General features: G+C 32.3%; 3 protein-coding genes and 58 non-coding genes across 62 annotated transcripts; 26 read left to right on the forward strand and 35 right to left on the reverse strand.

The window, feature by feature from the left end:
- Nucleotides 1-31: 31 nt before the first annotated feature.
- spe-55 (Protein kinase domain-containing protein) lies at nt 32-1,812 on the reverse strand. The gene is made up of 5 exons (NM_068307.5): nt 1,694-1,812; nt 1,428-1,583; nt 969-1,291; nt 429-734; nt 32-316 (listed from the first exon to the last, which is right to left on the reverse strand). Exons 1-5 carry the CDS (start codon nt 1,742-1,744, stop codon nt 73-75), a joined length of 1,080 nt encoding a protein of 359 aa, NP_500708.1. The 5' UTR covers nt 1,745-1,812; the 3' UTR covers nt 32-72.
- Nucleotides 939-959, forward strand: 21ur-14544. The gene has a single exon (NR_053443.1).
- Nucleotides 940-960, forward strand: 21ur-3393. The gene has a single exon (NR_053444.1).
- 21ur-1192 lies at nt 1,305-1,325 on the reverse strand. The gene has a single exon (NR_053445.1).
- On the forward strand, nt 1,658-1,678 carry 21ur-7879. Its single transcript, NR_053446.1, has one exon.
- On the reverse strand, nt 1,720-1,740 carry 21ur-15014. The gene has a single exon (NR_053447.1).
- A 313-nt stretch (nt 1,813-2,125) lies between the features above and the next one.
- Nucleotides 2,126-2,146, forward strand: 21ur-1427. The gene has a single exon (NR_053448.1).
- 21ur-13860 lies at nt 2,127-2,147 on the reverse strand. Its single transcript, NR_053449.1, has one exon.
- A 145-nt stretch (nt 2,148-2,292) lies between these two features.
- On the forward strand, nt 2,293-2,313 carry 21ur-15281. The gene has a single exon (NR_053450.1).
- Nucleotides 2,314-2,496: 183 nt separating this feature from the next.
- Nucleotides 2,497-2,517, reverse strand: 21ur-13993. The gene has a single exon (NR_053451.1).
- Nucleotides 2,518-2,647: 130 nt separating this feature from the next.
- Nucleotides 2,648-2,668, forward strand: 21ur-7843. The gene has a single exon (NR_053452.1).
- Nucleotides 2,649-2,669, forward strand: 21ur-13663. Its single transcript, NR_053453.1, has one exon.
- A 106-nt stretch (nt 2,670-2,775) lies between these two features.
- On the reverse strand, nt 2,776-2,796 carry 21ur-15180. Its single transcript, NR_053454.1, has one exon.
- A 4-nt stretch (nt 2,797-2,800) lies between these two features.
- Nucleotides 2,801-2,821, forward strand: 21ur-2652. Its single transcript, NR_053455.1, has one exon.
- An 828-nt stretch (nt 2,822-3,649) lies between these two features.
- Nucleotides 3,650-3,670, reverse strand: 21ur-1626. The gene has a single exon (NR_053456.1).
- A 625-nt stretch (nt 3,671-4,295) lies between these two features.
- Nucleotides 4,296-4,316, reverse strand: 21ur-6548. Its single transcript, NR_053457.1, has one exon.
- Nucleotides 4,317-4,749: 433 nt separating this feature from the next.
- On the forward strand, nt 4,750-4,770 carry 21ur-11312. The gene has a single exon (NR_053458.1).
- Nucleotides 4,771-4,977: 207 nt separating this feature from the next.
- Nucleotides 4,978-4,998, forward strand: 21ur-9914. Its single transcript, NR_053459.1, has one exon.
- Nucleotides 4,999-5,797: 799 nt separating this feature from the next.
- Nucleotides 5,798-5,818, reverse strand: 21ur-9855. Its single transcript, NR_053460.1, has one exon.
- A 406-nt stretch (nt 5,819-6,224) lies between these two features.
- On the forward strand, nt 6,225-8,934 carry dgs-1 (G_PROTEIN_RECEP_F1_2 domain-containing protein). The gene is made up of 6 exons (NM_068308.3): nt 6,225-6,374; nt 7,019-7,253; nt 7,465-7,608; nt 7,663-7,819; nt 7,864-8,061; nt 8,665-8,934. Exons 1-6 carry the CDS (start codon nt 6,251-6,253, stop codon nt 8,872-8,874), a joined length of 1,068 nt encoding a protein of 355 aa, NP_500709.1. The 5' UTR covers nt 6,225-6,250; the 3' UTR covers nt 8,875-8,934.
- 21ur-9884 lies at nt 6,276-6,296 on the forward strand. Its single transcript, NR_053461.1, has one exon.
- Nucleotides 6,982-7,002, forward strand: 21ur-4266. The gene has a single exon (NR_053462.1).
- C09B9.80 lies at nt 7,353-7,447 on the reverse strand. Its single transcript, NR_053463.1, has one exon. It is a non-coding gene; the product is annotated as an Unclassified non-coding RNA C09B9.80 (non-coding RNA).
- On the forward strand, nt 7,356-7,428 carry C09B9.t1. The gene has a single exon. It is a non-coding gene; the product is annotated as a tRNA-Lys (tRNA).
- 21ur-8287 lies at nt 8,088-8,108 on the reverse strand. Its single transcript, NR_053464.1, has one exon.
- On the reverse strand, nt 8,274-8,294 carry 21ur-13812. Its single transcript, NR_053465.1, has one exon.
- A 65-nt stretch (nt 8,935-8,999) lies between the features above and the next one.
- 21ur-9565 lies at nt 9,000-9,020 on the forward strand. Its single transcript, NR_053466.1, has one exon.
- Nucleotides 9,021-9,280: 260 nt separating this feature from the next.
- On the reverse strand, nt 9,281-13,925 carry hot-9 (Homolog of Odr-2 (Two)). Of its 2 annotated transcripts, NM_001306843.3 has the most exons (6): nt 13,769-13,925; nt 13,588-13,720; nt 13,070-13,158; nt 12,142-12,210; nt 10,659-10,752; nt 9,281-9,558 (listed from the first exon to the last, which is right to left on the reverse strand). In NM_001306843.3, the coding sequence occupies exons 1-6, from the start codon at nt 13,830-13,832 to the stop codon at nt 9,435-9,437; spliced, it is 573 nt and encodes a 190-aa protein (NP_001293772.1). In that variant the 5' UTR covers nt 13,833-13,925; the 3' UTR covers nt 9,281-9,434. The 2 variants fall into 2 exon arrangements, with proteins under 2 accessions (NP_001293772.1, NP_001033392.1); NM_001038303.5 differs by having other exon boundaries at nt 9,295-9,558; nt 13,588-13,925.
- Nucleotides 9,780-9,800, reverse strand: 21ur-13233. The gene has a single exon (NR_053467.1).
- 21ur-6624 lies at nt 9,783-9,803 on the reverse strand. Its single transcript, NR_053468.1, has one exon.
- 21ur-11017 lies at nt 9,990-10,010 on the forward strand. The gene has a single exon (NR_053469.1).
- On the reverse strand, nt 10,083-10,103 carry 21ur-10797. Its single transcript, NR_053470.1, has one exon.
- 21ur-10662 lies at nt 10,717-10,737 on the reverse strand. Its single transcript, NR_053471.1, has one exon.
- On the forward strand, nt 11,561-11,581 carry 21ur-6645. Its single transcript, NR_053472.1, has one exon.
- On the forward strand, nt 11,565-11,585 carry 21ur-11022. The gene has a single exon (NR_053473.1).
- On the forward strand, nt 12,598-12,618 carry 21ur-8407. The gene has a single exon (NR_053474.1).
- 21ur-11257 lies at nt 12,790-12,810 on the reverse strand. The gene has a single exon (NR_053475.1).
- 21ur-3113 lies at nt 13,114-13,134 on the reverse strand. Its single transcript, NR_053476.1, has one exon.
- On the reverse strand, nt 13,177-13,197 carry 21ur-6626. The gene has a single exon (NR_053477.1).
- 21ur-15004 lies at nt 13,860-13,880 on the reverse strand. The gene has a single exon (NR_053478.1).
- Nucleotides 13,926-15,064: 1,139 nt separating the features above from the next.
- 21ur-9036 lies at nt 15,065-15,085 on the reverse strand. Its single transcript, NR_053479.1, has one exon.
- A 52-nt stretch (nt 15,086-15,137) lies between these two features.
- Nucleotides 15,138-15,158, reverse strand: 21ur-7293. The gene has a single exon (NR_053480.1).
- Nucleotides 15,159-15,300: 142 nt separating this feature from the next.
- On the forward strand, nt 15,301-15,435 carry C09B9.84. The gene has a single exon (NR_053481.1). It is a non-coding gene; the product is annotated as an Unclassified non-coding RNA C09B9.84 (non-coding RNA).
- A 240-nt stretch (nt 15,436-15,675) lies between these two features.
- Nucleotides 15,676-15,696, forward strand: 21ur-9776. The gene has a single exon (NR_053482.1).
- Nucleotides 15,697-16,271: 575 nt separating this feature from the next.
- Nucleotides 16,272-16,292, reverse strand: 21ur-5282. Its single transcript, NR_053483.1, has one exon.
- On the reverse strand, nt 16,273-16,293 carry 21ur-11998. Its single transcript, NR_053484.1, has one exon.
- A 232-nt stretch (nt 16,294-16,525) lies between these two features.
- 21ur-15690 lies at nt 16,526-16,546 on the forward strand. The gene has a single exon (NR_053485.1).
- Nucleotides 16,547-17,099: 553 nt separating this feature from the next.
- 21ur-5816 lies at nt 17,100-17,120 on the reverse strand. The gene has a single exon (NR_053486.1).
- A 134-nt stretch (nt 17,121-17,254) lies between these two features.
- Nucleotides 17,255-17,275, forward strand: 21ur-13921. The gene has a single exon (NR_053487.1).
- Nucleotides 17,276-17,415: 140 nt separating this feature from the next.
- On the reverse strand, nt 17,416-17,436 carry 21ur-11153. Its single transcript, NR_053488.1, has one exon.
- A 574-nt stretch (nt 17,437-18,010) lies between these two features.
- Nucleotides 18,011-18,031, reverse strand: 21ur-14819. The gene has a single exon (NR_053489.1).
- Nucleotides 18,032-18,064: 33 nt separating this feature from the next.
- 21ur-1406 lies at nt 18,065-18,085 on the reverse strand. The gene has a single exon (NR_053490.1).
- Nucleotides 18,086-18,606: 521 nt separating this feature from the next.
- On the reverse strand, nt 18,607-18,627 carry 21ur-7641. The gene has a single exon (NR_053491.1).
- Nucleotides 18,628-18,844: 217 nt separating this feature from the next.
- On the reverse strand, nt 18,845-18,865 carry 21ur-14696. The gene has a single exon (NR_053492.1).
- A 1,087-nt stretch (nt 18,866-19,952) lies between these two features.
- On the forward strand, nt 19,953-19,973 carry 21ur-1411. Its single transcript, NR_053493.1, has one exon.
- Nucleotides 19,974-20,462: 489 nt separating this feature from the next.
- Nucleotides 20,463-20,483, reverse strand: 21ur-14838. Its single transcript, NR_053494.1, has one exon.
- Nucleotides 20,484-20,620: 137 nt separating this feature from the next.
- Nucleotides 20,621-20,641, reverse strand: 21ur-7167. Its single transcript, NR_053495.1, has one exon.
- A 217-nt stretch (nt 20,642-20,858) lies between these two features.
- On the reverse strand, nt 20,859-20,991 carry C09B9.83. Its single transcript, NR_053496.1, has one exon. It is a non-coding gene; the product is annotated as an Unclassified non-coding RNA C09B9.83 (non-coding RNA).
- Nucleotides 20,992-21,215: 224 nt separating this feature from the next.
- Nucleotides 21,216-21,236, reverse strand: 21ur-8233. The gene has a single exon (NR_053497.1).
- A 274-nt stretch (nt 21,237-21,510) lies between these two features.
- 21ur-3753 lies at nt 21,511-21,531 on the forward strand. Its single transcript, NR_053498.1, has one exon.
- 21ur-12417 lies at nt 21,514-21,534 on the forward strand. The gene has a single exon (NR_053499.1).
- Nucleotides 21,535-21,648: the final 114 nt, after the last annotated feature.

Here is a 21,648-nt window from a genome sequence, read left to right on the forward strand (position 1 = left end):
ATTTGAAACAGTAAATTTTTATAACATATTTCATGTGTTCATTTTATTCAAGTGGCTAGTAAGAATTTTCCTTCAATAAGATTCCAGCGGAGATCCAATAGAGTTGAGAAGGATTTGATCGGTAAATGGAGTTGCTGCCATGCTGCTCATCGGAATGCGGGTGAGCTCACCACAGCTTAATGGTCCGAGTCGAACCAAAGAACGAAGAACTGGGTTGACTTGCCAGTCAAATGGAGCCGTCAAGTCGATAAGCTCATTTCTAGCAATTGACAGAACCATGTTGGCAATTTTGTTGTAGTCTGGTGTCTCGTGGGGGCTGAAAATTAATTTTTATAAGAGTTTTATTTATTTTAGATCTAATTTAATGTAAAACTTTTTAACTATTTCAAAATAAATACAAAATTTTACAAGAGACAAAAATAGCTCACGCGGTGTTGACAATAACGTCGAAAATATCAGCCCATCCTTTCGGAATGCCTGCGAATAAATAATGCTTGCCACCCGGACGACGACAATACATTTTCCATTCTCTGACTTTTGGCAGATTCAGGGCTCTTTTCGAGTTGTGCCACGGGAGTCCACCTTTCAATAAATGAACAATCATGTACAACCATCCTTCAATATCATCGATTGGTGATTGATCACAGAAGCCGAGAGATGCTAGTGGAGCATATGGAAATGTGCCAACAGATGGACCATGCGGACGGAGAAGACTGCGACTACCGTTGTGCTCACTGAAATTGTTGGAATTATTGTTTTTTAGGCTTGTAAACTGTTATTAATTAACAGGCTCTCTGGGCCATGATGGTTTTTTTCTGACAGCAAAAGCCCAAGAACGGAACTCAGCTTTAAAAATAATTTCAAATCTCATGTATTCGAACTTCCAATTCTAAATGTTTCTACTACTCTATTTAAAATGTTTCACCATTTCGTTGTCATTAGCTATTCCGTTATCGATGACTACTCACAGATATTTGCGAGTTAATCCGAAATCAAGCATATACACGATGCTGCTCTCCTCTCCCAGTCCCACCGCAAAATTTTGAGCTTTAACGTCCCGGTTGAGCCACCCAGCTTCATGAAGTACGCGAAGACGATCCAAAGTTTGAAGAGCAATCTTGTAGACAGTTGATGACGTGAAACGTTGCTGAGGAGCAAATTCGAGAAGCATCGAGAGATCTGGACCGACGAGTTGCATCACAACGTATTTGAAGTTTTCAGTGCGACCAGCTGATGTGAGTGATGGGAAGCCAGACTGGTGGCCGAGGGCACGCAGAACTGCATGATCCAGCTGAAAAAAAAAATTGGAAAATATAGGCAGAACAATAATGCGACCCGTTAGCATATAGCTTCAAGTAATAACTGAAACAGTAGTTTTTTTTTTCACTTTTTTTGCGATGACCTTCATTTTTATCCGGAGCGCCTACCTTAAGCACTGGCCGTAAGCATTTGCTCTGTGATTCCACTTTCATAGCATAAGGAATACCATCCTTCTCCACTAGAAACACCGATGAAAACGGTCCTGTCGCGATGGAATCGCACATTTTGTACACGTGATCTCCGAGGCGAATGCGTTTTCCGAGCTGTAAAAAAAAATGAAAAACAAAAATCACTGTTTCAAAGATAGCAGAAAATATGATTAGCGCATTTTTCTTGCTTTCCTCGGACTCTTGACTACGTCTTGACAACTTACAAGTGGCATGAGAAGATCATTTGTTGAGTTACGATGTGGTGAAGCGACCATTGTTTCAGAAGAATGAGTTGATGATATGGAGAGTGAGAAGAAGACTAATTTGATTTCAAGTGGTGATTGATTGATTCGTAATGATTGAAAAATTGATAAATCTGATAGGCGTTGGAATTGGTCCGAATAAAAAATTAGAATTTCACGCGAACTTCCTTATTTCAAATTTTATTTATTTTTGTGATTGGCAAAAACGGGTGGTCACGTAGGTAAAGCTGGGCACATAAGCATGTAGGCAAGTAGGCAAGTAGGCAAACATGTAGGTGAGCCCTCTGTCGCCCAATACTGGTGGTATTTTCTAAATAAATTCAAGTTAATCAATTTTTAAAAATATTGTTTCAATATTGTTTCAAAACTGTGGTAAAAAATTTTTGTTTTTGCTGGAGCTAGGTTCCGGAGAAAAGTGCTGGTTTGTCGATTTTTTTTTGAAAATCGAAAAACGAAACATTCGTTTTTTTTCCGGAGGGAAATTGAAGTTTTCCATAATTTCCGATAAAATCACTGTTTCTAAAAATAAGTTTCCTAGTTTTCTTTACCAATATAATCAATATACATACTTTGGTTAAATAAACAGTTTCTCAGGCAACTTTTTTCAAAAGAAGTTTTCTCTCAATTCCGGAAAAAATTGAGATAAATTTTCGTTGCTTTCACACACCTCCAAATAACTACGCTTTCCCCATAGTTCAATGTTCTATTCCGCGGCTAAAGTTCGCTTTCACGCTGAAATTAAATCTGGTCAAACATTCAAACATTTGCACGAGCATTCTCAGAAACTAGCAGGTACTAAAAAGCAAAACTACAAAAATACTTTGAAACAACAAAATACTGAATTTTATTTATTTGAAAAAATATGATCGAATGTTTCACTGACTTATTGAATTTAGCATTTTCTAGTATCTACGATTAAACGAAAAATTTCATTGAAATAATTAAGAAAGTTCAAATTAGGAAGTCAGCTTGTTGATGACCTTATTAGCTTAAACTAGATCTGTGTGTAGTTTTAATAATTTCCTGTTTCAGGTTTTACATATACACTGTATTCATTTTAAATAATATTGCTTTGTTTTTCTGACTCAATTAAAAAACCTTTGTAAGCGGTAACAATTCATTATGATAAATTCTTATGTATCTTAGTAGCTGAAAATTGCAGAGAAAACAGTATGACGTTTTGCCGAAGCGTTTGGCTGCCAAAAGTCTCAAACAGGTCATTCTTGTAAAATGTAACTAGAGATTTTATTTTTAAAAACAGTTTTTTGATCTTTTCCAGGTTAAATATTCGTATTGAAACTTTTTTTAATTCACAAAACACTGTGAGCATACCCTTCTTATCATTTGAATTTGGAGAGTTCAAATTTATAAATGGGAGCCACAAAAAATGTCGGCTGCTACCAAAGTGTTGGGCATTGACCTGAAAACCAGATTGATTGAAAATTTAGTTTCTTGAAAATAGAAATTGAATTTTAATGTTTGATTTTCCTACTGTAACTCAATTTTTGAAACATGGCGAAAAACTAATTGTCAGTTTCAACCAGTCTCCATCAGGCTCTTATTATCTCACACTTTTCTATTTCTCAAATCTAATCAAGCGGTGCGTGCTCGGTGCTCCGCGGAAAAAAAAATCTGATTCATTTTCGACAACTTCGTTGTTTTCGGATTTTTTTTCATTAATTCATTCTGTGTGATTTTTTACGAGTTCCCAGAGAGCCTGCGTATTTTCAATAACTTGCAATCCAATCTCCGGTTTGGATAGAGATTGGTGGGGAAGTTGTCTGGATTTTCTGAATTTTTTTTTGAATTTTTTTAAAGGCAATCTAACAACTTTTTTTGTCCCTTATACTCGAAAGTTAAAACTCAAATTTTTTTTAAGTTGGTGGTTTCCTAAACGTGTAGATTTGTTTTGAAATGCAAACGATAGAAGCCTTGCTAGCAAAAATGTGGTTCCTTTTCTCAAAAAAAAAAGTTAACGAAACAGTTGGAAATTCGCACCGATTTTAATTTTGTTTGTTATACATCAGGGGTGTGCGGCAAATTTGCCGAATTTGCCGAATTTGCCGTTTGTCGAGCTCGGCAAATTTGCCGAATTTGCCGAACACGGCAAATTTCAAAAAAGTAGATTTGCCGAATTTGCCGAGCTCGGCAAATTTCGAAATTTGCCGCACACGTCAAAAATTTGACAGTACAATTTTGACTAAAACTATTCATTTTTTAGCCAAAAATTTAGTAAAATGACACAAAATTGAGCTATTTTGATGCTTAAACAGACATACTACGCGGAACTTATTCAGAAACCAGATGTGTGTTAAGAATTCAGTAGTTTTGGTGCTCCAAAAAACATTAAAAATATCAAATTTTTCCGAGTTTGTTAAGCACGGCAAATTTGCCGAATTTGCCGTGCTCGGCAAATATTGAAAAAAGAGATTTGCCGAATTTGCCGAGCTCGGCAAATTTTGAGATTTGCCGCACACCCCTGTTATACATACTATTGTGTCATACCATTTTTCTATAGTTATGCTCCGGTCTTGATTCTCATTTTACAATTCACTGAAATATCAACTTCAAAAGTACAGAATCAATACAGACTATAATACAATTTATTTAAAATGGAGTTTCTGAAACATCACAGAAATAATTTAAATTTTTATTGCTTCTTGAATTAGAAAAACTCGAAAACTTTACAAGTTTTATATTCTGGTTTTTCAACTTGAAACAGCTTACCTTATTGTTAGTCAAAAAAGTTTATAAAAATTCAAAAACAAATTCACCCGAAAAATGCATGCAATTTAGTAATTTCTTCATAACATTTTTAATTTTATAACAACAAAAATGTGTTTTTTGATCATCTGAAATTGGCTAATTTCCTGTGTACACAAATAAGATGAAAATTGAATAAAAACATAGTATATTCAGAAAAAACGCTAGTATAGGTTTCTCAGCGAGATTTTTTTAAAGAAAAAAATTACCGTTTCTGAAACCATTGAAGTATAACACAACTTGTGCTTTTACGTTTTTCGCTCTTTTTTAGTCATTAACTAATCTTGTCAATCGAGTTTTCCATTAATTGAAAGAATGATGTGTAAACCTATATTGTGCAATAACAAAAATTCAGAAGCAAAACAAAATAGAAAAATTTTTGGTAGGCAGGTACGAATGCCTGCCTGCCTACTTAAAAACGTTGTAGTATGCCGACTCTGTTTCGAATACTGCATATATTTCAAAATTCATTTGCAAACTATTATTGAATTCATTTCCTCTGTCCATTTCCTGGTTTCCGTTCTTCGAATCACAAGTCAATTCGTGAAAAGTTGGACAACTGAAAACTGAAAATTTGTTCCTAGTTGCCAATGGTAACTCAAACTTGTTCTCCTTCTTTCAAGTTCTAATCAAATTCGAATCACACCTGGCGCATTCTGAATCAGATTTTTTTTCGCAATTGCCCAGCTCACCACTTTTTTAATCATAGATAATTTTCTTTTTTTTTCTAGTTTTTGTGAGAGAGGCATTATTTGAATTTTTGAAAAATCTGATCTCATGAGAATACGGCTCATTTTTACTTTGTTATTTAAAAATCTATTTATAGAAAACAAAACAATTCAGAAAGCGAAATATTTTATTTTAAAGTTGAAAAATTGTTGACTGTTTCAAAAAGTACATAAGCTTTTTATTTATTTTTTTTCTATGTAGTAATTTTTTTGGAGTGGTGACTTAATATTCTGTTTCTGATTTTCACAAATATTCCATTCCAATTATTCTTTCTGCATTGATGAGTTCAAGAAAAATGACGCAAGTTGCTCAATCAAGTAGAAAAATCTTGAAATTGAGCAGCTGAATCTTGTTTAGTGTTGATGTTAAAAGACTATAAGAAAAAGAAGAAGAACAGGTGCAAAATTATCTGTAATTGACGTACATAGGAGTTTGGTAATTGCTAGTTTTAAATCGGATACTGTGAATTTTTTTCAGTTTCTGGTCAAACTCACTTGAAAAATCTTTAAGTTTTAACTAGTTTTGTTTATTTTCAAAAGTTAACTAAAACTCTATAAAAAATAATTTTTGCTAAATGTTTGTATGCATTACGCATTGCCTATTTGTACGATGACAAAAAATTTTATAGAACTACTGAAACGGTAAAAAATGTAATTTGACACCGTTTTTAAACACCGATAACTTTGTTTCATTCAACTTTAATGCAGATCTCTTGCAGTTTTCACAGTGTCACTTTGATTTTTAGACACCATCAGGAAATTGACTTTCAGAGGTTTTGCAATGTCATATGATAACTCTCTGGATTTGCAGTTTCCGAATGAAAAAAAAGCAAAGTGTCATGAATAACTTCTCTCACTCCCACACGTCATATGTTTTGTTCCAGTTTTTTTTCTTATATACTCAATGATCACTAAATTTTCTAATTTAATATAGGAAAAAACCCTTGATTTGATATATATTTGCCATTTGTTTTTCAGACTATTTCAGCCACTTTTATTATTTTTAGTTTCAGGTATATAACTAAATATGTCGGATATAATCACATCGACATTCTCAAACTTGGATTTGGATCTGTATGATACTGATTTGGATGTGACGACAATTAGATCAACGTCACGTGTTTATCCATTATGCACAGAATTTTTTTGTGGTAAGGGTTTTATGATAGATAGGCGCAGTTTCAGGGCCTGGTGCCTACCTGAAGCCTACCGACTTCTGGTTCCTTGCCTGTTCACGAATTTACAAAATTTTAAGTTTCACATTCCAATGAGTTTTAGAATAAGGCATGGTTTGAGGCACAAAACAGACGACGGTCTCCTTAAGGTCAGGCAGGCGTTTTGAAGCCTACATGAAAAAATCCCTAGTCAATTAAAACATTTTTGATTTAATTTTTGATATTAAATTTTCGAATCTAGAAACTTAGACTTACCTGACTGTCAGGCGCGTACCAAGCTCACGTCCTCCTTTGAAGAGTGCCTTTTCTGAATCTAGCGGTTCGATTTGTCATTTTTCATATTCACATTTTGAGAAATTTGCAGAAATTTTAGCTGGGAGTCAAACATACCAGGCAGGCGTGGTCGCCATTTTTTGAGCCTACGTGGAAGGCCTAATAAAAATGTTTTATTATGCTATTCGTCATAATTTATATAGCTTTACTTAAAAAACATAGTTTTATGAACACATTATAATTGAATTATTTTGCAAAATATTACAGTTTCAAAAATCCTATGTCTGCAATACATATTTTTAACTAATAATATCTTCCGAGTGTTCAAAAATGTTCGCAATTTTCAGATCAATACTTCACTCCGAAAAGAATAATATCTCTTGGAATAATGCTCGGACGTGTGGCCATCGCTGTGCTCATCATGCTTCTGGGTTTGAAAATGGAAAAAGACTATATGAGAAGTATCACCAACACAATTTTCATCCCAATAGCCGTGTCTGAGTTGTTCACGATATACATTGAAATCGCATTTTATCAAGAAATGTTCACCATTTCGGCCCAAGAGTCCGTGGATTTTAGAGAGTGAGTTTTTCTAGTTGCTTCCGGAAAACATTTTGACGGCGGGAGGCCACTTTTGTCTCTCCCCCCGCTCTTCTGAACGCCTGTTTTCATCTAGGATTCTGGGCCTCCTTAGCTCAGTTGGTAGAGCGTGAGACTTTTAATCTTAAGGTCAGGGGTTCGAGTCCCCTAGGTGGCTTGATTTTTTGTTTTTGTTTCAAAAATTGGTTTTTAGATCATATATCAACTGGACCAAGGCTTTTGTTGGTATCATCAACGATTACGTGTCAATCAATACAATGGTTTTGCTGCCGATGTTACTCTATTGTGGCCGAATCGCAACATTGCCCGGAGATAGGATTAATGTGTTCCCAACGAAGTTAGCTTAAAAATTAAATCGCAAAATGATATGAAAATCAAAAAAAAATTCCAGTATGATCTGTCTTATATTGCAAATTGTTCCATTCTTCATCTGCATTCTTAATTACGTGGCAACTCTCAATGGAGCAGCTGTACTGAAAGTCCTCGCAGCAACTTCAAGAGTGGTCACTCTAATTTGCTTTTTGGCAATATTTATTCAAATCTTTATAGTAAGCTTTTTCCAAGTTTACTTCTTTTATTTATTGATTTTCAGTCAATCGTGGTAGCGATGCGTGAACTTCCCGGCGAAGCAGCAACATCAGTTGATATGCAAATAAGAGATGCAAGAAGCAGATTGGCATGGACACTTGCCTATATAATTATTCCATTTTTGACACTAATTCCATTTGTAATTGAAGCAATTTTCTACATCTTTCAAATCAATCCAACTTCGAATAGTGGCGCGAAAGTTGTGAGTTTCAGATATTTCTTTGTTCTTATTTTTTGTTCTAAGTTTAACCAAGACTTTGAAATTTATTACATTTTATAAAAACACATTGTAACATGATTGTCAAATTTCTCAAATGGAAAACTAACTTTCTTTTGAAACATCATTTTTTTTACACTCGAATTAAGAACAGTTGCGCACAAATCCGAAGATTAAGGTTCCGCCTTTTCAAAATTATTTTATTGTAAACAACAAAAATAAACATCGGTACCTCAACCAATGTTTATAAATTAGTTGAAACAGTAATTTAATACATCTCACGAGGTGCGCGCCGGGGGTGTGCGGCAAATTTGCCGAATTTGTTGAGTACGGCAAATTTCGAAAAAGTAGATTTGCCGTTTGCCGAGCACGGCAAATTTCGAAATTTGCAACAGACAAACTACACGGGACTTATTCAGAAATCAGATGTGTGTTAAGAATTCAGTTGTTTTGGTGCTCCAAACACATCAAATTTTTTGGAGTTTGTGCACGGCAAATTTGCCGAATTTGCCGAATATGCCGAAATTACCGTGCTCGGCAAATATTGGAATTTGTTTATTTTGAGTTTACATTACTCTACTATTTCAGGTGGAACTGGTCTGCTCACTTCTGATAAAAATGGTAAACTTCTATCGTCCAACATGGATGGTAATTATAACAATGATCTTTCTTCCACCATATCGTCGTGCTGTTCCACTCTTATTCTGTTGCTGCTCCTGCTGTCCAAAAGTCAATGTGGAACCATTGCCACGTAAGGAGAACGAGTCGAGTCTTATGTATCGATATGCCGATTTGTGATAAAGGACAGAGATTTCTGAGAGCGTTCATTCTGTGAATTGAATAAATTGGTTGAAAAAATTTTGGTAAATTTTTTTAACGGTTTCAGGAATTTTTCATATTATTTTCCTCCCAATAGTTAACAGTTTCAATTCATAAATATCTCCTAATAATTTTTGAAAAAAAATCCTGTCAGATTAATTTTTCATGGTATTCTAAACTGCCGTCAACTGAAACTTCGGTTTTTAAACATAATTTTGCTTTAAAAATAATTAATTCAAATCGCACATATAAGAAGAACAGTCTGGAAATCTGGGAAAATCCAAAACTGTGATCACTCTACAAACCCCAAATATCTACTGTTTCGAAATTTCTTCAAAAGAGAAACTAAGTTATTTTATCAGGGAATAAAAAGTCAAAAACAAAAAAATAGCAGCCTTTAGTCACCAATTTTCATAAATTTATAAGATTTCTCCAAAATGGACAATTAATGAAAATATCAAGAAAGACAAAATACCGGGTTTCATGTCAAAGTGTGCTTATGGTCTTTCAGTGAAAATTAAAAAAAAAAGACTATTGATTCAGAAAATTAGTGACATAAATATCACAATGAGAGTGGCAAGTAGAATTGGAAGAATTGTAGTCCGCGTGGACGAAGTGTTGATTGTTGAACCGTTGCAAAGTGGTCCACGACAGGAGCAGACACTGAAATTTTAAAGAGTTTAAGATGACAGAAAACTATGAAAATATATTAATTGATTGGATTGGTTGATTGATTAGATTTTCTAATAATTGGAAATTCACCGAATTTCAAAAAATAATCGCCAGTTCTTGATAAAAACAAAACTAATTTTATTTATTTGCTTCGGAAAATTTGCTAAACTAAACTGACTGATTGTGAAAATTTAGATTTAAAAAATAATCGAAGCAGAATCCGAAACCAATCAAGAACACGTGCCAGAACCATTTAAGATTTTAAAAACTTTTCAAAAAAGTATACATTTTAATAACTTAAGCTATACACAACTTTTCAAATGAACACTGACAGTTTAAAGCTTTCAAAGATGATTTTTAATGAAATTAAAATTACACGGTTTCTTCTTTAATTAATAACAAACCGTCACTTTGTGAGCCGTTTAGTTATTGATTGAAATTATGATGGAACAAAAATTAAGGAAGCTAAGTTTTTGAGAAGTGTTATGGAAGTTTCATTTAAAAAAACTTTCACTTTTGAAAATGGTTTAATATTAATAGTCGTTAAAAATTTGGTCATAATAAAATAGACTACTAGAAAAAGTATTTGTGATCTTAGCAAACTTTCCACAAAACAACACGACTATTTTGCTTAAATATTCTTTTTATTGAATTTTAAAAGGGAGAAAATCAAGGAAAGAGTATATAATTCTCGTCGTCGATTCTATTGAAATTTAAGCTGTTTCAGTTTATTTGCTCAAAGTTTATTTAGTTTATTTAAGTTTAGTTTAATTGCTTAATTGCTTAAATTGTTCATTTTCAATTTTCACTCCGTATTGGCATCAACAATTGAAATAATAAAAAAAAACCCCCTAGCTTCATATCTCTTGAATGCATAAATTAAATTTCAAATATTCTTTCAAATATCTTATCCCAACAATTACATCAATAAACAATTCACTAATGACAAGAGTGTGCAGAAATCTGTTTTAAAAGAAGAGTGAGGGCACCCGTGTATTCCGTCATAGACAATAATTGATGATACTTAATCCATCAGAACATGTGCCCATCGGATTTCAAGTACTTTTCACTATTCACCCAACACAACTCACTTGATAGATGACTCTTCCGGTCGTCCACCGCTAACAAGCTGTGTCAAATTGAATGTATGACAGAATGAATGCTCCGCCAATGCACCTACCGTACCTGAAATTTTTTATAGACTATTTGAAACAGTAATTTCTAGAAAATTTTTGTTTTAAGAATTTCGACGGATTTTCTGTGTTGGGAAAATTACAAATATTGCTGGCAGTTTTAGTTTAAAAAAAGTTAGTCAAAAAAATTGTGAAAAGCATTATAACTTTAAAGAATTCAAAAAACTCCAGCAAGCAAACTTTTTCAGTAAACATTTATCACACCTCGCATTTTAAGGGTTAAGTTTTTGAACTGGCCTTGAACTTGCCTGCCTACCTACCTTGCCTACAGCTAGAAAATGTGACAAGATGCTTGGTTTTGGTGTTTGTAAGTATAATTTTAAGCTTTTTTTGAAAGGTCAATTGAAAATTGAAACTAAATATTTTTGATTCTAGGCATGCCTGCAGGTGAGAAGGTAAGTGGCAAACCCAATGCCTTGAAGACAGGCACGCAAAGCTTCTTCCAAACCATCCCCAACTCCCCCGTCCCTCTCAAAATTTCCCCTGACTAATTTTGAGTAGTCGTGAAAACGAGCAATGCTTATGTATGTGATACTTTTGTTTCTCACCCTTTTTGGGTGTTGCTCTTTCTCATAACGAGTCATGAGAAGTCACAAGAGAGAGTGTGCCTAGCAATAATTTCCCACACGAAATGCACGAAAAAGTGGTCATTAGTAAAGTGGGTACAAGAAACAGGAGAATACGTTTGTACTTTTCAGTGAGAATATCTTGTGGAATTGAATTGAAATTGGGTGAGTTAATGAAAAATTGGTGTAATGTTTCAGTGAAGACATAAGAGTTAAAGGAATTTTTTCTTGTACTTGTTTAGAAATGCGGGCGACTACAAATTTGAAAATAATTTTCACTGTTTCAAAATGTTATCAAAATTTTTCGCAAACAGCTTACTATTAGAACATTATTTCTTGAGGCCTAAAATCATGGAAATTGTAAAAAAAATTCACAGAGATTTAAATGTTGACATCTTCAAAACATTCAAAATATTTGACAATACTCCAAATATAAACTGTAAAAGTGGCTTAGATTTTTTGCATAAATTCTTAGTTTGAAGGGCGCTGATTTAATTTTGAACTAAAGTAACACAAAAATGAATAAGTAGCTTGGTAACCCGGCCGGGATTTGCTGAAACCCTAAAAATTCGATACATTTACATTTTTTATTAGTTTCTTTAGTGGTAAAAATTGTCTGAAATTTGAGAATTTCAAAAATATTACAGACATTTTAAATTGTTATACAACAAATTAGAAAAATTCGATGTTTTTAAAGTTATATTTAGTCTTTACCTTCCATTTGCTCATTTTTAATGAAAAATTTCGCTACACCACGTTCAAAAATTTAAAATTCTCCTCTAATTTTCCAAACTTTCAAAATCCGAATAACTCACCAGTTCTGTTAAAACCAAATAGAAAAACAGATCCCCAACATCCCCGAATATATCCTTTCGCACCGGTTCCTGAAACAATGCCTCTTTACAAATATATTTTACTACACGAGAAGACCCTCTTTCTCTCGGAAATTGTATTTTATTTGAAGAAAAGGATCCAGCCAATTTGAGCCGTACTTCCTTCTGTGCCCTCTCACTAAACCTTCCCTTTTTCTCGAAAAGAAAACAGGAAAGGGGGTCATGTGAAAGGTATCAGTTATCACTGAGTGATTGGCACATTTCACGAATATTTTTGACATTCGTGATGACCCCTGCCACCGCAATCAAGAGCAGTGTGAAAAAACTGAAGAATTTCAATGTTTTGCAAAACATTGTGAAAAAAAAATCAGGAGGAATTTTAATAAACATTACTGTTACACGCAGTTGATAAATGTAAAATTGGATTTTAAATTCTACTAACACGAACATTAATGTAACATTAATAATGATACAAAGTATACTTCAATAAATTTGCTTTGATCTTGTAGATAAAATTTAAAATTAATTCACTTTCTAAGATTCAATTAACAACATAATGTAGCAATATGAATTTGCATGGGTAGATTTGTTTTAAAATGAAGGAAACATTGAAAAATTGAACAATTTAATGCACTTATAACAATTTACTTATTAAATAAAAATAAATTGAGATAACTGCTTCACACCGTTGTGAAACATATATTATAAAAAATGCTTTACTGATGAATCATATAATATTAATGAAAAAATCAAAATTATAGTTTCACTATAATTTTGAGCAATTTATTCATTTATAAATATCAATATTTAAAATTACCAGAACACTGTGTACAAGCTATTTATTATTTCAGAAACATGGAAAATTAGAAATTTTTTCGAGACTGTTTAATTCAATTTAAAAAAAACTAACCAATCTTCAAGTCTTCTACCATTGTCACGCAATTCGTTTTTTCCTTGCATATAGTAGACGGAACATCGGATCCACGAGCTTGCGGATCTCTGTAATAGTTTTCAAATAACATCCGAAAGATAATTATATTGAAATCTGCTATAATTTACACTCGTTTTTTCAAGATGGTGAAACAGCACTTTGCATGGTAGATAGATTTTAAGCAACTAATTTAAAAAATTAGTTTACTTGTCATTATACGTTTTAAATTTAATCAATAAACGGCAAAACGTTTGTGTGAAATTTTAAAAATACGTTTTAAAATGTTGAATGGGCTGATTTCGTCTTTTTTCTGATTAATTTGCCAAAAAACATGAAAATAGTGGGATTGCTTTTTTGCAAAATTGAATTTCAAATATAATTTGTTCTAGTTTTGGAAAAAAAATTTAAAGTTCACCGATCACTGTGAAAACTGTGAAACAATATTAAGTTTGTTTTGAAACAGTAATTTTTATTTGTCTTAATCTAAATAAACTCGCCTGCATGAATCCGTAAATAATCCAGGCTCCTGATAGATTCTCGTATAGCCAGCAAAACGCCACAAGGCACCGTAATACTTTGACATACAACTGTAGCAACGTTGATTGTCGGCCGTCGACGATGAAGAAGAGCCTAGAATCAGACGAGTAGAAATCGGTTCGAGGCGAGAAAAAGTGGTACTGTAGGCCTGTATAATTGGTGGATGAAGGTAGAATAATAGTAGAAACGATATCATCCGGAGCATTGCTTTTTGATCGGCGGGCTCATTATTTGCGAAACCTATTCGAGACGATTGAGCATATCACTTTCTCGTGGCCTCTTTTTGGAAAAACTGAAAAAGAGTAAAACTGAACAGAAAATTAGTGGGTTGGTTGTTGTGTTCTTCTCCAAAAAAAAATGATTTTGAGGAAGAGAGGGAGAGAAAAAAGAAAAATGAACACGAAAAGGGGAGAGTTGTTATGAGGTGCGGTCATCAAAGATATGGAGCAGGAGGAGGGAATTTAAAATTCTCTTGGCCAACAAATTTTTGGGAAAGAAATTTGGAAAATAAAGAGAGGGGAAAAGATAAAGAGAGAACAAACAATAACATAAAAGTTTGAATTTTTCCAATTTAATTTTGAATCGGAATTTCTAAACAGTAACGAATCGGAATTTCTAAAAATTTTCACTGTTTTACGGGGTGCATATGCATATCGGACAAAGTGGTTTTTGTTGAATTTAATAAAAAATAATGATAATGTGAGACCTTTTACTCAGTCATATTAGTCAGAATATTGAAAAAAAACATGAAAATATGTCCAAGACATGGGCGGGGTACAGTATGCTATATTTGTTTGAAATTATTTCAAAAAAATACAAAATAAAATGGTTTCTTCTTTTTCTGTTTCTTTCTTGTTTCAAATTTCTGTTTCAAGTTGTTCATTTAAAGCTTTTGAAGAAATAATGGGTTGGGAATTTGTGGGGAATAATGTCAGGGTGCTGTAGTGGTACGGTAGGGGTACTGTAGGATTACTGTAGTTTAGGTGTTTTAAGCCTTTGAAGAGGTAATGGGTTGGGAGTTGGTGGGGGATAATTTCAAGGTTCTGTAGAATTTCTTTGTTTTGTCTTCCGTAGTAATCAGGAAATTTAATTTTAATTTGTTGATGAGAAAGTCTCAAAAAGTTTAAATAGTGTTTGTGAGCTTTCTGATACAAATGTACCTTATGTCCTCCATGAAATTTGAAGTTTGAGACATTTGCTGGTATAATATAACTGGCAAAAAATCATTGGTACTTTTGTATTATATGCCCTCATTTTTAAATTAAATTAAATTAATGTTCATTCATTTCTTCATTTAAATTAAACGTGATGTCCATTTTCCCTATTTAGACTCAGAAAATGTTATTGCCTAAGCCTAAAAACGCAAAAATAGAATACACTTTATTTAACTTTAAAAAAAACTTTTGAAATGAGGGCATGAAATACACAAGTACCAAATCATGTAATTCCGTATATTGATCAAAAACAACTTTCTTAATTCTCTCTTGGAACAATTTTGAAACCGGAACAAATTTTTGTCAATAATTCGACAACGTTTTTAGTTTTTTTCTAAACATTTTATATGAGCAGTTTGAAACGGTAAATTTTTTTTGTGGATTTTCCAACCTCTTTTCATTCTCCTTCTTCTCATTTTTTCCTCATCTTTCCCAGAGGTTCCAAAGAGCATAAGAGAGAAAAATATGGAAACAATAGGTGTGAGTGACATGGTGAATAATTGAAGAAGTACTCCTTTGGAGAAGGACTCCTTTGGCACCTTCTCTTTTCTCAAGAATTTTCACGCACAAAAAGATGGTGGGTGCAAGGTTAGAAATATGACAGGAAGAAGCAATAGAAGGACCTTTGAATTTTCAAGAAGAAGTTGAAAAACGTGAAAGTCATTATTTTTAGGTGGTGGTGGTCGTATGAACAATTGTTCAATTAATCTTATGGTTTTGACCTCAATGTTTGACTGATCGAATGTGGAATTTTTAGGAGAAATTTTAGATTTCAAAAGAAAAAAAGACATGTTTCATTTTCTTGCCAAATGTTCAGTTTGTTACTGACTTTACTTGTACAGTTACTCCGAAATAATGCAATTAATAGTTCGAGGTCGGTGGAACTGCTTAATAATTGTTTTTTGAAGACTTCTGGTTATATATAGAATTCTCGAAAATTGTGAAAAAAAATCTGGAGGCTTTTTTGATTATGTTATGTTTTCTGGAATTCTTTTGATCGAGCATAAAACTGTTTCTGAAAAAAACTTCCCGAACGTTCGTCCAATTTTAGATATCAATGAACTTATGAAAAAATACTGAAGCCTATGTAGTTTTGAAGTAATTCAGTAAAATTTTAAGCCTAGAAAGTAGTGCAAAAATGCGTCAGGAACGCTCAGACCCTTCTTTTTTCAGTTCAAAGTACTCGTATGTAAATAATATTTCGTGGTCTTCTATTTCCTTTTCTCAAATACATAGACTTCAAATTAAAATCCAGAAATATTCCGAAGTTATATTGTTTTTTTCTGACAATTTATTTTTTTTTAATTTGGCGGAATTTCAAATTTCCTGAAAAAGTTATTCTTTCAGATTTTTTTTAAAGTTAAAAAAAAGTTTAATGTTTAATTATTAAAATTTTTACATAGAAATTTAATTTGTGGATTCTACATTTACCTCTGAGTACCGTGTATGCAATACATTTGATTCTGTTCAAGATCTTATATAGAAACAGTGAAGCAGTAAATTTTTTCAACTAGAAAAATAGTAAAATACTGTAAAAACTTGTTTTTTTAGAGTTAGTTTTGGACACAAACCATGTTAATTTTATAGAAATTGAAAGTCCGAAGTTGGTTAAAATTTTAAATTTGATTCTATGATCTACTGTTTCAAAACCTAAACATAGAATTTTAAAAAACCTTGAATACTAAAGAATCTGAACCACTAAAATCTTAAATCGAAAACAGAGGAAAAAGTGTGTAAAACAATTGGATATAAACTGCGGAAACCAAAGAATTCCGGAATGAACATGTGGTAAGAAATTATATGAAAAGAATAAAAAACCGCAAAAAAGTAAATGAAAACTAAAGCATTTTGGTGCTCTCTTCTCGAAACATCGATAATCATGAAATGAAATCACTTGTCTCTGTTTCCTTGAGAGCTTCAAAAATGTGGGCGGAGCCTGAGCCACATACTATTGCTCTCTCTCCATTGTTGTGACTAACGAAGGGGGTGGAAAGAACAAGAAGAAGGAGACGTGAAAATGTATTTTCAAGAGAAAGAATAGGTGAGTTGAAAGAAAAAAGAGACAAAGTTTTTCAGTTATTTCGGAAGAAAGGACACATGGATATACGTGGGAATATATAGCAAGGTGGAATAATTGACAAAAAATGGGAAAAAAAGAATGTACAGCAGCTTGGTGAAAATTTATTTTAATAAAATAAATTTACTGTTCCAGCAGTTCAATATACCAATCGAGTAAAATTTAGGATTCTAGTTGTCATTGCATACATAATCTTGTAAGAACACGACTTTGTGATATTTTCACGATTTTAAATTATGTTGAAACAGTGAAAGAAAAAAAATTTAAATAAAACTATATCAAATTTTTTACAGTTTCACAAGTTTGCCTAAATCGATTGAAAAATTTTAAAGGCGGTTTGTCACAATTTTCTTATTTTCCTAAATATTAATATTGTCTCAAACACATAAAACAAAAAAACGACTTCCAGATTTTAAGGAGCTACACGCTATACAAAAATTTGATAATAGCTCAATTGGGAATATAAAAACAAAAGTTTGTTTACTCAAAAATTAGAATTTCAGTCATTTATCATAGGAGCAGCTTGATACACAACACTTAATACTCTTTATTATATTTTGAAACAAAAAAATATAAAATTAAGAGTTTAGGTCAGATTTCTGCTGAAGTGTACGAATTTTTAAATTGTAATGTTTTCTGAACGTTTTATAGCTCTGCAGAGCTCTATGACTAAAAATTCTAAGTTTCTCAAGTAGCAAGAATTGTTTTTTAAGTAAAAATTAGAATGATATTTTTACTAACTCAAAAACTCAGCAGTAATCGGAAGCATTTGAACACGTCAGTACGAATGTAAGAAGTGTACTCAAAAATCATGTCAGACGTATGTAGAGAATATCGGCCAAAAAAGAGTATCAAATGTCTGCCAATTTGTCACCTTTCCACCCTCTTCTCCCGCCATCAGCATCATGTTCCTTATTTAGACTTTCAATTAACATTTAAAGTTTCAGGGTTTTGTGAACAAAAAAGAGAGAAATGTAAGGTATGTTCCAATCTCACAGTCTCCCCGGCATAAAATAAGGCTGGGGCGCACTTGCTGACACCTTGGCACAGTCGGGGGCAGGAGTGAATATTTTTACCGTTGAAAAATAAACTTCGTTCCAAGGGAAAAAGGCATTGTGACTTTTTCGAGCGATCTATTATTATTAACATGATGAAACGCCTCGCTTACCAATGTGGACTAAATTCAATAGTAAATATAAACATTGTGAAACAGTGTTTTTTTTTCAATTGAAACCCAAAAAAATAAGTTTCCATTGTTTTAACAAAACATTTAGTTACATTTTAGTATATCGAAAAAAGATGTTCCATGTACAGACTTAAATTATAAATTCATAGATTCAAAAATTTTGAAAAGATTTCTGTGAATCTTACAAAACTCTTAAATCTTCAGAACTTGATCGAAAAACTGACTATGTAACATGATAACTATGATCGCTAAGGCCCTTTTTGATACATTTCTGGTTATTTTTATCAAATTTTTAGTTCCAAAAAAAATTATCTAATTCAATGAATCAAAAAATCTCAATTTTCACATTCTTTGGAACTATAAATTCGATAAAAATAACCAGAAATGTATCAAAAACGATTTTCGCGATCATCATTATCATGCTATACAGTCAGTTTTACAATTAAATTTAGAAGATTTCAGAGTTTTGTAAGATTTTTAAATGATTTTGTTTTGTGTGGTGTTCCTCTAAAAAAACGGCTAAGTGTGAGTTTCTCAACAGGATCTCTATTAACAACACGGTGAAACTGTAAAAAAATACTCATTTTCAATTGAATTTTCGGAGTAGTAGCTATACTACATTTAAGGGTTTCCAAAATTGTAAACGTTATTAATGTATCAGAAAACTCTGCTCTCAGAAGTTTAGAGTTTTGAGAGGTGTTTATGAGCAATTGAAAAAATTTCTTTTTTTTTAAGTTTAATCGGAAGAAACAAGACACACAATTTTGTTTTCAAAAAAAAAGTAATATACCAACTTTGTGTATCAGGATTTTTTCCAATAGAAAGCCAATCGAGACTCAAAAATGATATTATTAAACTTTAGCAGGTTTTATTTACAAATTCAGCCCGATATGTAATGCGACTTTAATTCTGAACTTCTTGATATAAACAGTGAAACTGTAAATATAAGTAATTTTTAAACAACATTGTAAGACGCGGGAAATTATTAACATTATTGTAAGACGCGGGAAAAAATTAAAAAGGAATTTTTTTTTCAAGTACTACCAAAAAAATTGAATTCCCAAATTCTTTGCTCGTTTTTCTTTAGGAGTTTAATTAACCAAATCCTGTTTGTTTTGGTTGTGTTGCACAAAGACAGAAAATTGTGGAAAAATAATCTAAAATGTATCAAAAAAGGATTACCCGGGCAACGAGACACTGCTCGAGAGCGGAATGTGTATAACTATAATTTTTTTTTGAATTTTCAAGAAAAACACATAATTGTAGTTGTATATAGATTTATAGATGCCAAAACAATAAAAATAGTAATAAATCTTAGAAATTATGTTAAAAAAGAATAATCTGGAAAAAATGTCACGCAATCATGTTTCTATTCAGGTCATTTTTCCAAAGAGCGAGATGCGCAGATTTTGAAAAAGCAAAATTAGAGCAATGAAATCAGAAAATGAACGGGTCTACAATTTTGGTTTGAGACGATTAGGTGAACGTGAAAATTTTAATGTTTTTCTTTTTTTCAGACAAATCCATAAGTCAGCCCAGGTATCAAAATGTATATTTGAATTTAGTTCCTGGATTAAAAATTCAATATGAAATTAATTCGAAAAATAAAACAGAAACCAATAAATTAATTTTTAAAATTAAATTTTTTAGTATGATTCTGATTGAAGCCATACTGACTGTGAGCTTTTTGTTTTTTTTTAATCTTGTTTGTAAAAGTTCTTTTTTTTTATAGTACATAAATTTAAAAAGTCAAAAGTAATTCCTAACTTATGTGAAATTTTTCCATGTGCCCCAAAAAATTACTGTTTCTACTGGTTATCAAATCTGTAAGAGTTTTCTTGTATCTAATGAGATCTTTGTATTCTTCATATTATTTATTATTATTTTTTATCATATTGAAAGAGGTCCATTATTTGTTTTGAATTAAGACTTATATTGTAGGAACCGAAAAATAAAACAATTTTTTGAAAAGTGTTTCTAAATTTTGAGTGAAACTGAATATTAACTCGAATACTATTATTAATACTGCTTATTTCCATATTTCCAGATAACGGTACAAAAATACTCATGGGATTCAGGATTCACAATTTAGACATTCAATAAATTTCCAATCTGGAAAAAAGTTCTGCACCGGTCCACCTAGGTTTTTAATACTACTGGCATTTATTAACGGTGAAAATATTCCAATGGCAATTAAGAGACATGGTATCTGCAAAAATGTTTCTGTTTAATTAAAAAGTTAAATATTTAGAGGTTTTCTACACTTATACTCTCTTCAGGCTTCTTGAAAAAAATTTTTACTGTTTTAATGAGTCGATATTATTATGTGCATAAAAATTAATGTGCAATTATATGCTTGTTAGTGCGCGCAAAAAATCATTAAAACTATGTAGGTTAGATCAATATGTAGACGCAATAATACATGAGTTTATGCCTTCTTATACCTGTGCCGTGCCTACCTAGCCTCGAAGAATACGTTTTCAGTCCAACTTTTTAAAATGTATCAAATTCAAAAAGTCGTGAACTGGACAAACCTACTGCTCTTATTTTTGTAGTCCTAATAAAAGGTGTCTTCAAAACAGTTTGAAGTTTTTGATTATTTTCCTGAGTATAAAAAATTTTAAAAATTTGAAAACTAAATGTTTGCCAAAGTGCAGGCAGGCTCAGAAATATATGTCTGAAAAAGGACCTGTTGGAAAGTTAATACAAGTTACGTAAAACGGTGAGCTCATCTCATGTCATGTACACGCAACTAACCATATCCAAACCCATTTGGTGTCCCATTTCAATGCATATTACTCTTTCTCTAGGTTCCCACTCTTTTCTACTTTTCCTTCTTTCTTTTGTCTTACAAATATGAATGAAAACGAGCGAAAAGAAACACTTTTTCGGTGTGCCAAACACGAAAACGAGCTCAAGAGGAGAGGGGAGAGAAGACGGGTCAAAATGGGACAACAATAACAACAACAATAAGAGACAAGAAAAATGAGAGGGGAGAAATGGAGAATAATTAAATTTTGACAGCAAAAAAGAATGGGCGTAAACTGGAGGGACGGAGGAGGAGGAGGTCAATTTCAATTCCATTTTTCATGTTTTGAACAAGTCCGAATTTGTTGGTCAAGATGGAAGGGAATGATATACATTCGGTAATATTTACTTGAAAACTTAGTGAAACAGGAGTAATTTTTGAATATCCATATTTTCAGTGGGTGAGTTTAAGGAGGGAGAGCGCCTACAAAAAATTAGAAGCTAAGGAAATTTAACAATTCAGAGAATATGCAAAGCAAATGTTACATTTAAAAAAAATGTGACCAAAAATGGAGGGCAAGTGGTAAAGTTGAATTTGAAGACAAAAATTTCCCGTTTCATTATTTGTTTAAACTTGTCGAATATTTAACCAAAATACTGTTATTACGGGACGAACAACATCAATTTTAAATATTCATATTTGGAGCAGGTTTCGGTTTTCCCCCGTCACACCTTAAAAGAATGGAAGATCTAGTTTCAAGAAAGTTTCCCAAACAATTCCCGTTTCATTTAGTGC

This window comes from Caenorhabditis elegans, chromosome IV (genome assembly GCF_000002985.6).
Source record: "Caenorhabditis elegans chromosome IV".
In the NCBI taxonomy this organism is placed as follows: Eukaryota; Metazoa; Nematoda; class Chromadorea; order Rhabditida; family Rhabditidae; genus Caenorhabditis; species Caenorhabditis elegans.

Bases quoted from the DNA above. Each gene is read 5' to 3' on its own strand.
- spe-55 (NM_068307.5), bottom strand. From the start codon at position 1,744: ATGGTCGCTTCACCACATCGTAACTCAACAAATGATCTTCTCATGCCA. The intron at 1,584-1,693 runs GTAAGTTGTCAA...TTTTTTTTACAG, and splicing joins ATGATCTTCTCATGCCACTT to CTCGGAAAACGCATTCGCCT. The intron at 317-428 runs GTGAGCTATTTT...ATTAATTTTCAG, and splicing joins GACGTTATTGTCAACACCGC to CCCCCACGAGACACCAGACT.
- dgs-1 (NM_068308.3), top strand. From the start codon at position 6,251: ATGTCGGATATAATCACATCGACATTCTCAAACTTGGATTTGGATCTG. The intron at 7,254-7,464 runs GTGAGTTTTTCT...ATTGGTTTTTAG, and splicing joins GAGTCCGTGGATTTTAGAGA to ATCATATATCAACTGGACCA. The intron at 8,062-8,664 runs GTGAGTTTCAGA...CTACTATTTCAG, and splicing joins CGAATAGTGGCGCGAAAGTT to GTGGAACTGGTCTGCTCACT.
- hot-9 (NM_001038303.5), bottom strand. From the start codon at position 13,832: ATGCTCCGGATGATATCGTTTCTACTATTATTCTACCTTCATCCACCA. The intron at 13,159-13,587 runs GCGAGTTTATTT...AAACTATTACAG, and splicing joins TTATTTACGGATTCATGCAG to AGATCCGCAAGCTCGTGGAT. The intron at 10,753-12,141 runs GTGAGTTATTCG...AAAAAATTTCAG, and splicing joins ATTTGGTTTTAACAGAACTG to GTACGGTAGGTGCATTGGCG.